This window comes from Diabrotica undecimpunctata, chromosome 5 (genome assembly GCF_040954645.1).
Source record: "Diabrotica undecimpunctata isolate CICGRU chromosome 5, icDiaUnde3, whole genome shotgun sequence".
Lineage (NCBI taxonomy): Eukaryota > Metazoa > Arthropoda > Insecta > Coleoptera > Chrysomelidae > Diabrotica > Diabrotica undecimpunctata.
In genome coordinates this window covers 78,227,874-78,243,518 of record NC_092807.1, presented here as the reverse complement: position 1 = coordinate 78,243,518, position 15,645 = coordinate 78,227,874, and the positions used below count along the sequence as shown (strand labels likewise).

General features: G+C 36.0%; 1 protein-coding gene across 2 annotated transcripts in view; it reads left to right on the top strand.

The window, feature by feature from the left end:
* The window catches only part of LOC140441412 (uncharacterized), a 284,085-nt gene that overhangs the window by 68,694 nt on the left and 199,746 nt on the right, over nt 1-15,645 (top strand). For both annotated transcript variants that reach the window (XM_072532126.1, XM_072532125.1), the window contains exon 2: nt 2,112-2,260. In XM_072532126.1, the coding sequence (XP_072388227.1) occupies nt 2,112-2,260 (149 nt within the window). The remainder of the gene's footprint in view (nt 1-2,111; nt 2,261-15,645) is intronic.

The window sequence follows — 15,645 nt, the reverse complement described above, 5'->3', positions numbered from 1 at the left end:
CAATTGATACAAAGTTTCAATTTTTTGACTTCAGCTAGCCTAGAATTTGGACTTAGCGCGATAAAGGATTTGTAGTTATAAATAGTATGATCTTTATTGCAAAAATAACAAGTTGGAGAATTACTTGAAAATAAGCCTCTTACATTTTGTTTTACCTTATTGCCTTGAATATTTAAAGTTTCAAGAATTCTGCATTTTTCGGACAGAAAATTGCAAAATATTTCTCTCGTTACTGTGTCATGTTTGGCATATTCACACTCCCATTCACGACGAGTTATTGAATCCAGTTTTGTGGAAAATAAATGAATTATTAATGCATCCCAGGAATCTACAGGTTCTTCTAGAACTTGTAAGGCTCTTAAATGCCGATTCATGTCATCTAAAATGTTTCTTAATTCTAGATGGCATTCTTTTGTAGCAGGTTTTGTCTCAAATAAAGCCTTTATATGATTTTTCTTCAATAAAGGTTTATTTTCATAACGTTGAACAAGTAGATTCCATGCTACAATGTAGTTGTTTGCTGAGACTTCAAGCGATTTTGATAAATCCGCTGCTTGAGCCTTTAACGATAAGCGCAAGTAATGGAATTTATTAATATCAGGTATAGATTTGTTATTATGAATTAATGATTGAAAAGTGTCTTTAAAGAATAAAAACTGATCGAATTTTCCATCGAAAGATGGTAAAGATATAGAAGGTAACTTAACTTGTTGTGTTGCTGCATTTGAAATATTAGAATTGTTAGAGATTGATGCATTATCTACATTTTGATCGTCAGAGCTATTTAAAATTGCTTGACCTATAGAAACGACAGTATAATAACCGTCTTCGAACTCTAGGCGTTCGTTTTGATTTACTGTATCATTATTGTCTTCTAAACATTCTATTTGAGTTTGAATATCATCAAAACCATAGAGGTTCAATTTTTGATAATCTAACTACAAGTTGAGTAAAGTCAGGATTATTTTTTGATTTTTTTTATCTAAATAATTTTTAAATTTTGTTATCTGAGATTTATAATTTCCACAAGTGATATGAAGCTTTTTAAGTTCAGAAGCAAGCTCCTCGTTTGACATTTTGAATGATTAATAGTGTTCTATTTTGTTAACTTGTAAATCTACCTCAATATTTGTAAGCCTACCTTAAGATTAATGAAATGTGCAATAGAAGAATAGCTAGAAAGTGGAACGAAAGAAATAAGGTTTAAAAATAGTTCAAATGCTAGTGTTATATTATAACAAATATAAGGTAATGGCTAAAATGTAAGATATGACGCAATATGTAATATGTATTAAATATGTGCATAAAATAATAAAATAATCCAATAAATGCAACGTAACGTAAATTCAGTAAAAATGTGTTTATTTTATTGTATGTAGTATATAAAATTGATTGAGTCTTTTAAGAATGAATTAAAATAATAAAATCAAGTCGAAACAAGGATAAAAATCATAGGAGTAGGTAATGATTGCTAAGTACTGACCTTTGACTCTTGTTCGGTTTCGGTTGATCTGTTCTGCATCTAATCGTCAAATCGTCGAAAAATGCCGGCATGGAAGTGTCTGCATGCGGTGGACTTTTTTCAGTTTCCAGTTTACACGATAACTTATTATAATTGCACTAGTTATCCGGCGCTCTTGAAGGACCATTAATTATGTATGAATTGTTATACATATAATTGTTATTCCAAAACTTTTATTTTAATAGATAAAACGTAAAATTATAAGTACAAAAACTGAATTTACAATTACACTGTGAATGATATACAAGTCTTTAAGCTGAATGTCGAATATCGAATGCTAAGCGAGTTGCCCGTCGAAGGTCAACGTCGTAGACCAAACACATGGTGGCCGCACGGGGGCGGAGGGGTTACGGTTCATCGACGAAAAATGAGCGACAACTGCTATACAGGGGTCGATCAATAGTTAAACAACGGGCACAGAAAGAATCATAAGATTTTAATTTTTAACTAGAAAAGCCGAGGCAAGACTATGTACGTTTTTAGCTGTAACTTTTATTGAATTTACTAAAGTTTTATCAGTTATTTTGAGATTGAATAGTTTTTTCTAATATTACATTAATCATATTCTAAAAAAGTATTTTTTTTACAGATATTAATTATTATTTGTACCACAATACATCTAGCATTATCTAAATTGTCAGCACCATGCCAAGGAAGCGTAGGCTTGAAATACTTATGGGGAGATGCCCTAGTTGATAATCCAGATTGTATGGGACCAAATAATACACCATATCCATCGTAAGTTTTGTTTATATTTACACTACATCACTTTTGAACCACTTTTTGGTTTGTCACTAGATTCTAAATAACTTTTACTAATAATTAAACATAAGTAGGTACATTTTTTTTCAACTGCAATTCTAAATAATATCTTTAAAACTAGGCGAACCCATAATTGAGAATCATAGTGACTACAGTAATTTAAACTAATTTGGATATCGGTTACCTAAAGAGATCTTTTAAATCTTTTAATTCAAGATTTAAACAAGTTAGATTCAAATATTTATGTAAGAAAAATGTATTGATAAAGATAATGGAAAGTAGAACTTTGTGTTAAAAAATGCGTAAGATCGACAGGCATGAAGAAAGCAGCATCTAATACGCTGGGATGTATAAGGGACTTATTTTATTAAATACGTCACAATTTTACTTTAAAGTACTTAGGTTCATTTGACGTTTTGATTTCAACTTCGAAAATCGTTCTCTAAAACATTAATAAATTAAACAAATTTTGTTTTTTGTTACTTGATAGAAAAATCTTCTCATAATTTAATTTTATCTGACTCATTCATTTTGACAGATCAGACATATATTATATATTTTTAAGTAGATGCCTTTAAACTTACTTTTCGAGAAACTAAGACATATAGGGGTCCCAACTAGATGTGCACAGGTATTGGTTAATGTATTTGTTAATAGACAAGTATTCATTCGGTGCAATAATAAATTGATTGGTCCAAGGTTAGTTTATCAAGGTTTGCCGCAGATATCTGTGCTTAGTCCTCTCTTGTTTAATCTATATACTTACTATGGATCTACATGGTATGGGAATTAATTGTAATATTTTACAATACGCCGATGATTTCTGTCTTACACTTCTATAAATTCTTATCAGGAATGTATTGATTCAATTAAACGAATTATGTACAGTGCAAGAGAATACTTTCTTAACCAAGGGTTGGAACTTACTTTGAATAAATCCGCTGTGGTGTTGTTTACTCGTCATCGCTTACCGAATATATCCAGCATTGGAATTGATAATCTAAGTATACCTGTCCGAAAACACTATACTTATCTTGGCGTCACACTTGATACTAAATTAACATGCAAAGAACATATTAATAACTATTTAATTAAATGCGAAAAAAGCCTAAATGTTTTAAAAGTAGTTAACCATTACCATTGGAGCGCTGATCCTAAGGTTAATCTAATGTTTTATAGGGCATATACTAGGTCAGTTCTTGACTATGGTTGCTTTTTATATGGGCCTGCTACAAATACTAGACTTAAAAAATTAGACCGAATCCAGTACAAAGCTCTACGTTTGGTTTTAGGTGCACTTAAATCTACACCTACTAAAAATCTATTAGCCGAATGTATGGAACCTCCATCACATTTAAGACGTCTTTTTTTAGCTGAAATGTTTATCCTTAAATGTCAAAGTAATAACCAATCCTACCTATTGCAAAAAATATCCGACATATCTGTGTCTAACTTAATTGACAATTAGTGGCATAACAAAAATTCTCCAACTTTAGCTATAGCATTTCCTAATGTTTCTTCCTATTAAGAAATCCCAGCTGAAACTAATTTCTTCCAATCTAATTTCAATATTCTTTATTCCCAAACCAAAGTTTACTTCCATACTTTTGATGATAACAACGCCATTCAACTTCAGAAATAACTTGCCAAATTTGATAAGCCATATAGGATTTTCACAGATGGGTCAAAATCCATTGTGGGAGTTGGTTGTGCGGTATATATCCAAAACAATCAAGAACACATTATGATTAAATTAAACCAACAATGTTCCATTTATTCCACAGAACTGTTTGCAATATATCAAGCTCTGGAATGGACTATTGAGAAAAGAATGTCTGATCAACAAATAGTAATCATGTCGGATTCAAAATCTGCGTTGTCAGTAGATGTATAGCGTTCCTTTCAGAGCGGAAGTGACGTCACACGTCGATCGTCAAGCGTACGTATCCTCATGTATCAAGGCCATGCCCCCCTCGTGACGTAGGAACGTGCCTCGTGTCTCAAGGCCACGCCCCTCGACCAATGGCGGCATAGGAACGTGCCTCGTGTCTCTAGGCCACGCCCCTCGGCCAATGGCGGTATAGGAACGTCCCCCCATGTCTTGCTGACCAATGGTGGACGTCCTCGTGACATCGGAACGTGTCGTCGACCAATGGCAGCATAGCAGCGTCAGTGGTGAGAATACCAGGCCAATGATGGCATAGGAACGTCCCCCATGTCTTGCTGACCAATGGTGGACGTCCTCGTGACGTCGGAACGTGTCGTCGACCAATGGCAGCATAGCAGCGTCAGTGGTGGGAATAGCAACACCCACAGCGACCAATGACAGCTTAGAATTTGAATAAACATCATAGAAATGCTGATGACACTGTGACTCTAGCAAGTAGCATGGAGGAACTGAGTTGCCTAATGAGTAAGATACAAAAAACAAGTGCACAATACGAACTCAGACTAAATATCACAAAAACCAAATGGATGTTAGTAAGCAAAACCCAACAACCACCACAGCAACTGATATTAGACAATGAAAGAATTGAACACGTGGATTCGTACATCTACTTGGGAACAACAGTTAACTCAAATTGGGATCAAGCGAAGGAAATACGTATAAGAGTAGAAAAGGCAAGAGCATCGTTCACTAGCATGAAGCAAATTTTCACCTCTAAAAGCCTCACCCTACCTCTCAAAATTCGACTTCTGAAATGTTATGTATTCCCGGTTTTGTTATATGGAATGGAGGCGTGGACAATGACCGCAACATTGATGAAAAAAGTAGAGGCCTTCGAAATGTGGGCTTACCGACGTATATTACGTATATCCTTTACTGAGCATGTGACCAACGAAGAGGTACTACGCCGGATAGGTAAAGAGAGAGAGGTAGGAATAAGTATAAAGAAAAGAAAGTTGGAATACTTGGGTCACGTTATGAGACATAATAAATATAGAGTACTACAACTGATCGTTTAAGGGAAAATAGACAGCAGAAGGGGTCCAGGGAGGAGAAGACACTCGTGGCTCCAAAACTTGCGGCAATGGTTCGGATTATCATCTGCTGAACTATTCAGATCTGCCGTAAACAAAGTCAGAATAGCCATGTTGATTGCCAACGTTCGGAACGGACAAGGCACATGAAGAAGATCATAGAAATGGCGGTATAGCGATGAGGGACCAATGGTGACATAGTAACGCCCTCCTCGTGACGTCGAAACGTGTCGTCGACCAATGGCAGCATAGCAGCGTCAGTGGTGGGAATAGCAGGCCAATGGCGGTATAGGAACGTCCCCCTATGTCTTGCTGACCAATGGTGGACGTCCTCGTGACGTCGGAACGAGGACGTCGACCAATGGCAGCATATCAGCGTCAGTGGTGGGAATAGCAACACCCCCAGCGACCAATGACAGCTTAGAATTTGAATAAACATCATAGAAATGGCGGTATAGCGATGAGGGACCAATGGTGACATAGTAACGCCCTCCTCGTGACGTCGGAACGTGTCGTCGACCAATGGCAGCATAGCAGCGTCAGTGGTGGGAATAGCAGGCCAATGGTGGCATAGCAACGTCCCCCTATGTCTTGCTGACCAATGGTGGACGTCCTCGTGACGTCGGAACGTGTCGTCGACCAATGGCAGCATAGCAGCGTCAGTGGTGGGAATACCAGGCCAATGATGGCATAGGAACGTCCCCCTATGTCTTGCTGACCAATGGTGGACGTCCTCGTGACGTCGGAACGAGGACGTCGACCAATGGCAGCATAGCAGCGTCAGTGGTGGGAATAGGTCACCCCCAGTGACCAATGACAGCTTAGAATTTGAATAAACAACATAGAAATGGCGGTATAGCGATGAGGGACCAATGGTGACATAGTAACGCCCTCCTCGTGACGTTAGAACGTTTTCCTCGACCAATGATGCCACAGAAACGTGTCCTCGACCAATGGTGGGCATCCTCGTGACGTTGGAGGCCAATGGTGTGCATCAACGTTCAATGAGAAAGACGTGCATCGACTAATGGTGGAGTCGTACCACAATATTAACGAAAAGACGCCCCCAGTCCCCCATTCCCACCGAAAAGACGCCCCCAGTCCCCCATTACCCCCGAAAAGACGCCCCCCCCAATAATAACGAAGCTACACGTCAACGTAACCAATGAGAACGATGTTCAATCGCTGGTCGGTGACTGCGTTCTATGAATTGACAAAGAGAAGAAGACGAATGACAGACAAAGAGAGCAATTTTTCCTTGTATTTTTTTTTAATTAAAACCTACAACCATTAGCGTAAAACTTCTAAATTTTTTTAATTTATATTTTACGAGTTACATCGTATATATTTTATCAATTACCATAATAACAAAAATTCGTTTATTTTTCAATTTATACTTTACATGATCAGTTGAAATCTTTATAAAATAGATCTTGCTACTAAGAATAATGACATCATCGGATACGCCGGCTATTAAAAATTTCTCACGTGATCACGATATATAGCCGGAAGCACGTGCACATTCCAATTCTATTATTTAATGTGAGATAAAATATATTCGCATGGAGGCAGGAAACATGTGCACATTCCGTTATATTTTATAATTAAGCCCGGCATGTGATGCATAAATGAATAGTCTTACGAAATATTGCGCAACATAGTTTTAGCGTGGGAGAGGCAGTTGTGGAGAGGTAAGAAGATATAATTAAAAGTTTTCATGTTCACAGCTTTATTTCGTAAAACATAGTCATCACAACATGAACAGTGTGGAAGTAAGAGCCAAAAGTGAAATGATGCTGCTTAATACTTTGTATAATTTTGAGCATTTAAAAGTATTAGTTGGATTAAGTTCAGCTCGATCATTTGAGCCGGGTGTTAAATTAAGCAGCGAGAATAATGAGATATCGTTCGGTATATGTGATTGGATCCAATTCATCGATGAACTTAATCATAAATATAATCAGTTTTTCCTGATGTCTCTACAATGCTATTGTGAAGATGAACCTCCAGAATGTTGTGAATTTTTAGCAATTGAAACTCAAGCTACAGATCAACTTAAATGGCTCAATGTTAAGAAACTTGGTGTTACTTTGCAGATATTTGAAAAAGATGTTAAAAATCTTATTGAAGGAAACGACAAGTTAATTTTACCACGCATTCGTTTTCACTGAGATTTTTAGATTACTATTGTAATGCGTTAAAAATTGCTACTTCATTTAAAAACGATTTACAACCAATAGACATTTTATATTCATTTTGTGAGGCTTCTTGTGATACTAGTATTGTAAGTTTAGCATTAAGGGAATATTTGTATTATTATAAGGAAGATACAATTAGTGAATTAAATAACAGTATTTTTGAATAAAGGAATAAAACATTTATTTCTATTTATTATACCAGGGTAGTGGAGGTGATTAAGAATATTATTTATATTGGCTTTTGGAGCGAAAGACATTTATTTCATCAATGACTTCCATACGGTGTAGATTAGAAGAGTTGTACGAAAAAATACAAAAGTTAAAAGCCGATATACAGTGGTACGAAGATAGAACTGCAATTGAAAAACGATTTGCAGAGTTTAATTTGTCAGAAAGAAAGTTACCAAAAACAACACAATACCCGTTAAAAAGAATTCAACCGACAAGATGCCTCCACTAACAACCTCATTCATCATCCTCATAGCTATTGTTAACAATGTCCTTTATACAAACGTTCCAAACAACGTTAAGAACCAGGCGATATGTTTTATTGATGAAAAAACTGATTGTAATCGAACTAAATGGACTCTAATGGATCATGAAGTGGCGAATTATGGACAGCTTCCAGTATTTTTCAAAGCGATACCAAAATCAGGAGGAACATTCTACAAGATCAGGCTAATATCCCCAAATAACACCGAAAGTGATTCAAAATGGTACAAAACTAATAATGATGACATCGATCAATATGGTTTATCGATTATACTCTTAAGTATTATATTCGTAATAAATGCCTTTATAGCGATTAATATCATTAAAAAATTTCTTGTAAATCGTAAATGCGAATCATCTTGCATTAAAATAAATATGTAAAACTGTTAAAATAAAACTAAAATAAAACTTTTAATCTTTTATTTTAAAAAATCCAATTTATATAGGTAATATTTTGTTACACAACCATTGACGGAGGTGATGCACATTTATCGAGGAGCAGGAAAATAGTCCAGTAGCGTGGCAGTTGTATTCATGTGGAGCAAAGCCTCCAGTGGAGTATGGAGAATCATCAAACTTGCAAACATCAATAATTATGGGAAAGACGTCAAGCATATAACATTTGTATCTTAAAAATTCTGCTTGTTGTTCTCCGCGAACTTAGATGTAGTCAGCTGCATACAACAACTTAGATTCCAGTATTTTATTTATTTTTGAATATTTAACATCTCCATTAGAATACCGAAGATCATGCACGTTTTTCTCCAAGTACACAGCAGTCTTCTTATCTTGATTACTTAATGTAGCAAACGGTTGTGGAGGTTTAAATATATAATGACAATGTTTAAAGCCAATTTCAATGCTGAGTTCTTTGGGAACAAACCACCCATCTACGGTGAATCCTTGAATGTCAACTAATGCGATCCTCATGATGGCTGATAGTATACTGAATTGGATATGATTGAATAAGTCAAGTTAAATGATATTTTTGATAACTTCAGTTAGAGGAAAGTATTCAAGTAGACTGTCGTGGACAATTAAACAGTACGCTCGAGTGCCTGCAGGAAAACCTTCATCTGCTTCGATTTCCAACTTAATATCAACGGTTCTCGATCTAAATGACGTATCATCCTGTTTGGAGCAGTCGAAAGTAAACAAAACATATTTTTTAAAAGCATTATAATCCAAGATTGGATGTTTTGTTGACGAATGAGTATAACTGGGAAAGAATTGGGTATAGTTGTAGTGAGCTATAGCATAATCATTTTTCGCAAAATCCAATTGCATTCTCTCGTTAGGCCAATATTCACCATTAATAACCACTCGTACGCTGGACACCTTAATGTTATCGAATAACGTTGGATCGGCGTGAATGTCATCTCGTTTAGAAGTTTGAAAAGCTACAATGACATAGCGTGGACGTTCAACAGCTGAAGTTGTCTTTACACTCCATATCTCACGTCGGGATCCAGCCGTAAGTGAAGGTAGTTCATTAAGTTCCCATTTACGGAAAGGTATAGTTATCGGCGTATTATTCTTAATCGGAGTCATTAGGTCAATTTTCACATCGTCATTTGGAAAGACATGTTTGACCTTCAGTTCCATGCTGGTAACAGTTAAAGACACTGTTGTTGTTGTTGTGGCATTAGGTTCTTCCACTAAAATACAGTCTCTATCATTACGTGCTCGAACAAATCGAAACACTTGACGACCATAGGTTAATTTATTGTAATCGTTGAAAATGTTAAAAATAAGTTTTATCGGAATCATTAAACTAAAGCTGTCTCCCGATAAATGTGGATTATTGGGATAGTTCCATCCTGCAGTACTGAGATACTTGGAATCTTCAGGAGTGTAACACAACAAACTGCGAATAGTGCTAACTACACCAGGATCTCGAACTATTTCCATGTCGTGTGAACTTTGGATGTATGTACATGTATCAAACAAGAAAGCTCCAGCATTCGGTGCAAGAGAAACAGTTCCATTACCCACTTTCTTTATACTTCCTTTAATTTTCAAAAGTGTTTCGTGTATGGCAAAAAATGCATCTGATTGATTTATGATAAACTCGACAACGTCGCTATTATTAAATGACTTGATGTAAGGTGTATATGTACGAAATTCTTCTTTTCTAATAGTATCATCGAACTGAGGTTTCTGGTACAGATCTAAAATAGGTGGTTGAGGTTCCTGAACCTGTCGTCGAATGTATTGACGTTTTGACATCTTTTAGCTGTAATTCAATGGAAACAAGAAAGGCTTTATTGACAGCAGACACGTCACGTCGCTTGTAAGATTTGCGTGAGACTAATGGATATTGATGTGTAGAGCTTTGTTTTATAATTAAACCCATCTATATCGTTTCCTTAAAATCCAAATGAAGTGTACTTTTCTCTCCTCTAAAGTTGACTGGTCTTAAATCTTGATCGAGTACGCTAACGGTAATGTTGTCAATTTCACGTATGCTATTGCTTACTGGTATGTATATAGGATTATGAGGACGTTCGTCAATAGAGAAACCAGGATCAACACTTATCGGAAAATGTAGAACGGTGTGCGCAGGTCTGTCCTCGTAAAAGGCTCCTTCGGTAATGTTGCATTCAAAAAGTAGGCTCGATACTTTTATAATGTTTACAGGTTGGTCCGAAGAATGCATTTTTCCTGGCACCAATATTCTGTTTGGTGAGAAACCCAATATTTTGTCGAGACTGTCATCTTTCTCGAAAGTAACAGCATGATCTTGACTAAAGATTTCACACTTAAGCGTATTGTTGTTGGGTCTTAAGATGAACTCATTATCTCGAATCGAATTATATTTATCGATTAATGCGTTATGAATATACGTTTCGATATCGGTAATTTCATAAGATCCAGACGGAATATCGATGCTACACAACTTTTTTCGATCATTTTTCTCGTAGTAGTAAAACTTTTCGCCATCGATGTTTGGAATCGAATTAAATGTATGAAATCCCAACACTGCTACATAATACTGTCGGTTAGGGTCAAGCACAAGAGGTACTTGAGGAGTAAACGAAAACTCGTTGGAAGTACTTGTCAAGGTCAACAATCGAGATATGACTGATACATTTGAATAGGTGTATGAAATTAAATAGCAAAATATGTTAAAAATTCCTATATTTTTCTTATACTGTTACAAATTTTTCTCATAATATGACACTTCTACTTTCTATATGACACTAAATACACATCTACTTTCCATATACATGCCGCAAACATCACTCCATTCATGTCTATCATAGTCTTTCTTGCAGGGTAAATAATCTTCTAGTGCGCGACGAATATCTTGAGGTAGTTCATACCAAATAACGCTCTTTATATTTTTCATAAAAATGTAAATGGCACTTCTCAATATATCGTTAGATGGTTCCATTGTAGAGAAACTTTAAACAAAGATGTCCACAGTTAATTTGGTTATAACTTTGATATTGGTCGTTATTGTAGAAAATTCTTCCACCGTTCAAGTAGGATACTAGTTCTCGCGGTGGTTTCAAGCAACCATATGAATCAAAGTACTCTATATCGTTGTTTATCTTTCTGTAAGCTACCCAATGTGTACCGAGGTTTGTGGAAATGTCGAGATTAATAATAGCACATTCATGTTTACGAGGGCTACGTGGTAAATTATCTCGCATGAACACGCCGCGGAAATTTGAAATTTTAAGTAGTTTAACAAATCTATTTAAATCCACATTGGTTAAGGGTCTATTAGGTAGCTTCAGCGGAAGTTTTTTGCCTTTTTTAAATATAATCCAAAGCCACCTTTAGCGTTTTTTCGCAGGTATAATCCTTTGCCTAGATGTTCCATTGCATTGTTGTGACGTTCATCTTCTTCTAGTTTCTTTTGAGCATTCTTTGAATCGATAACAGTTTTCGCTATCGCGCTTGCGCCCCCAGCGAGGCTTCCGAGAGCTGATAGGCCTGCAAAGATTGGGATTAAAGGTAAAATCCCACCAGATTTTGGTTCACATGGAATAATTCTTGGAACACGTACATTTTTCTTCCCACCTACATTCTTAACGGCTGTTCTAGCTGCTGCAAGTGCAAGTAGAGCGGATTTACGCAGATTTGGTGACGGAGGAGCACGTTTCAATGTTTTGATAATTGGCTGTAACACATGTCGCTTAAATGAACCAACACCTTTACCACGTTTCATACCCATACCCAGTTTTCGTTTAGCTTTCATTGCTGTAGTAGTTAACCAGGCAGCGGTTTTTTCACCCAAAATGCGTCTTTTGCTTTAACTCGTTCCCACGCTTTATTTTCCAACACCCAATCTGCTTTATGTCGATCTTTCAATGAATTACTTTGGGAATATGCGAGATCGTGATCTCTCGCAGCTCGATCTAACGGATTTATCCCCGGATCTCCACGAGCTAGACGTTTCTGTAATTTAGTTCCAGGTCCTAGATATTGGTAACCAGGAGCATGCAATTCAAACGGTAGACTATTGATCAGAGAATTCAACACTCCTTCACCTTGAACGACCAACATTGAAATGAATCGCTTTTTGCAAAATGTCTTTATATAACCATGTTTACAAAATACATCTCAATCACAAGATGAAGGTCATTCAACAAGATAAGACACTAGCAGTGGAAAACTTGGATTTTGTCGACAACGTGACAAGAACCAGCAAACATGGTGCATTGCTACCACATTCATTTCGTGCTATCATATGTGGTCCAAGCGGATGTGGAAAAACTAATGTTATGTTGGCATTACTTTTTGACCTGAATGGCGCTAAATTCAAAAATGTTTACGTTTATTCAAAGTCGTTGTTTCAGCCCAAGTATCAATTTTTGAAGGAAGTGTTGGAGTCTGTGAAAGAAGTAGGTTATTTTCCATTTAAAGATAATGATGATGTTATAAGCCCAAGTAAAGCTAAACCAAACTCAATATTCATATTTGATGACGTATCAACGGATCCACAACAAACAATACGTGAATATTACTGTATGGGTAGACATAAAGACATTGATTGTGCATACCTATGTCAATCATACAGTCGAGCAGGCAAACAACTTTTACGTGATAATGCGAATCTTATTGTATTGTTTAAGCAAGATGAGCTCAATTTGAAACACGTCTTTAATGACCACGTATCACCTGATATGACATTTGAGCAATTTAAACAATTTTGTTCCGAATGTTGGAAGGACAAATACGGTACATTCGTCATTGTTAAGGATTTCGATATTTCTAACGGACGATATCGTAAAGGTTTCGACAAGTTTATAAAACTGTAGGTATGATCGAAAAACACGCATTGTATAACAATATGTCAGACAAAGAGGTAGCTGCGCGCACGCGTAAAGTTGCCGAACTAGCTCGTGTCATTCGCAAAAAGTATTTGGCATTAAAGTTATGTAAAACAGAACAAGATGAGTCGCTAAATAAACTCTTTAAGCCCATAGCTAAACCTCTAACAGATATTGCGCAATCGTCAAAAACGTTGCATCATGCTATTAATAACAAGCTTAGACACGTTAAAAAAGAAGAGGTGAAAACGGAGGAAGAGATAAAAAAAAGAAGCCGGCGATGACGATGTATTTTCCGATGCAGTATCAATCGATCAAGTTAACGAACATTAAATGTTTGATCCTAATAATGTTTCGAAAGAGGCTATTGATGAATATATTGAGCAATATCCTCCAATGAGCCATAAGTATATAAAAGAATTTTGGATGAAAGATAATAAAATTGATAAAAACTATGGACCTATTTACAATGATGAAATTGGCTGGATGTTGGGTAAACGCCGAATAAACTTTAACAAAAGCAAAGGTAGTATACAAGTCATCAGTGATGGTAGTGGGGAAGGAGGATGGGTGCCGGGAACGCCAGGTCTATACCAACTAATTTTCTATGATAACCCTGAAGATTATAATGATACAGATTTAAAGGACTATAAAAGTTTATTAAATAGTACTGAAGTTCATCTGGATTCCAAAGGTCCTCTTAAAGGTGCAATTGGGAAAAAATATCATCATATTATCAAACCGCTATTTAAACCTACCGATGAAACAACAAAGAAATCGCCACCGAAAACTCGATCTACTGCATTAAAGAGACAACCTTTCAAAGGTCTTGTTCGTTTAGCAAAAGCGACTCGTTCATCATCATCAACGTCGCCTCGAACATCGTTATCTTCACCATCTAGCTACAAAGGGTCAGGACTCGTCGATGATTCTCATTTGATCTACAATGATAATCGTATTGAATATGTGTATTGGGATGATCCAAACGAACTATGCGACAGACTCAAATTGCTGGTTGCTTCCCAAGAAGCAGGAAACACATCCCACAATAACGAAATTGCTGCCATTATCAACGAATTACGTGAAGCAGATATTATATATTAATGTTTGGATTATTGGAACATCATTTCCAACATGAGTGTTGACAAGTTTGGTCGTCATCATTACCGTTCTAATGAACAAGTTGTTAAAAAGCTACGTGAAGGCTTAAAGCAATCCATTTTGGATTTACAAAACCAGATACATGAAGTACATAAAGACATTACACGAGATCCTCCTGTAGCAGGTAATCATCTTTCCAATAAGAAATATGTAGATGACAGCATTGTTCGTGCGAAAACTTTTCTAAGAAAAGAGATTAATTTGATACAAAAAAATAGAATTCAAAAAGATACTCAACTCGAACAAAAAATCTCAAACTCCATTAGTAAAATAGAAGTTAATTTAAGTAAAAAAGTTAACGAGTTGTCTGATGAGAATAAAATGACTGCTTCGAAAATATCTGATTTATCAAAACAAATGCATGAATTTAAAAATGATCTTGATATAGTTAAACAAGAAATGACGAAGAATATTACAGATGCTGCCAACCAAAATGCACAAATTATGATGAAAACGTTGGAAAAAGAAAAAAAGATTAAAACAGCGGATCTTAATTCACATGATTTAGATGAGCGTCTTAATGTAATGGAAGATTACCTCGTACATTATAAAGCTAACGGAACAACGAATTAGCGTTAGTTCAAAGAATCGAATCGTTGGAAGCTAGACATGGCATTTACCGAGGAGAAGATACAACTAGTTAACGAGCTGCACAAGCCTGCACGAAAAAATTATCCTCGTCGACGAACAATCATTAAAGGATTAGATGATTTGTGGCAAATGGACCTTGCTGAGATGAGACCTTATGCCAGTCAAAATAAATCTTACAAGCTCATTCTCGTTGTAATTGATTGTTTTTCAAAGTTTGTGTGGACTCGTCCATTAAAGACGAAAACAGGGGAGGAAATTACTCGAACATTTTCGGATATTCTCGCTCATACTCGACGGTGTCCGAAAAATTTATAAACAGACCAAGGCACAGAATTTTTCAATTCCAAGTTTCAAAATCTCATGAAAAAACATAGTATTAATCACTATAATACCTTTAGTGTTAAAAAAGCAGCCATATGTGAACGAGTTATTCGAACATTGAAGGAAAAACTTTACAAGTATTTTAGTCTTAATGGAACTTACAAATGGATTGATATCTTGCCTCAAATTACTAAAGAGTACAATAACACGAAACACAGCAAAATTCGACTTGACCTATTGATGTTAATAAATCTAACGAAAAGGAAATTTTACGAAAATATTATACTCACTTGAAAATTGCTGGCCCAAGAAAATTGAAAGTTGGTGACGT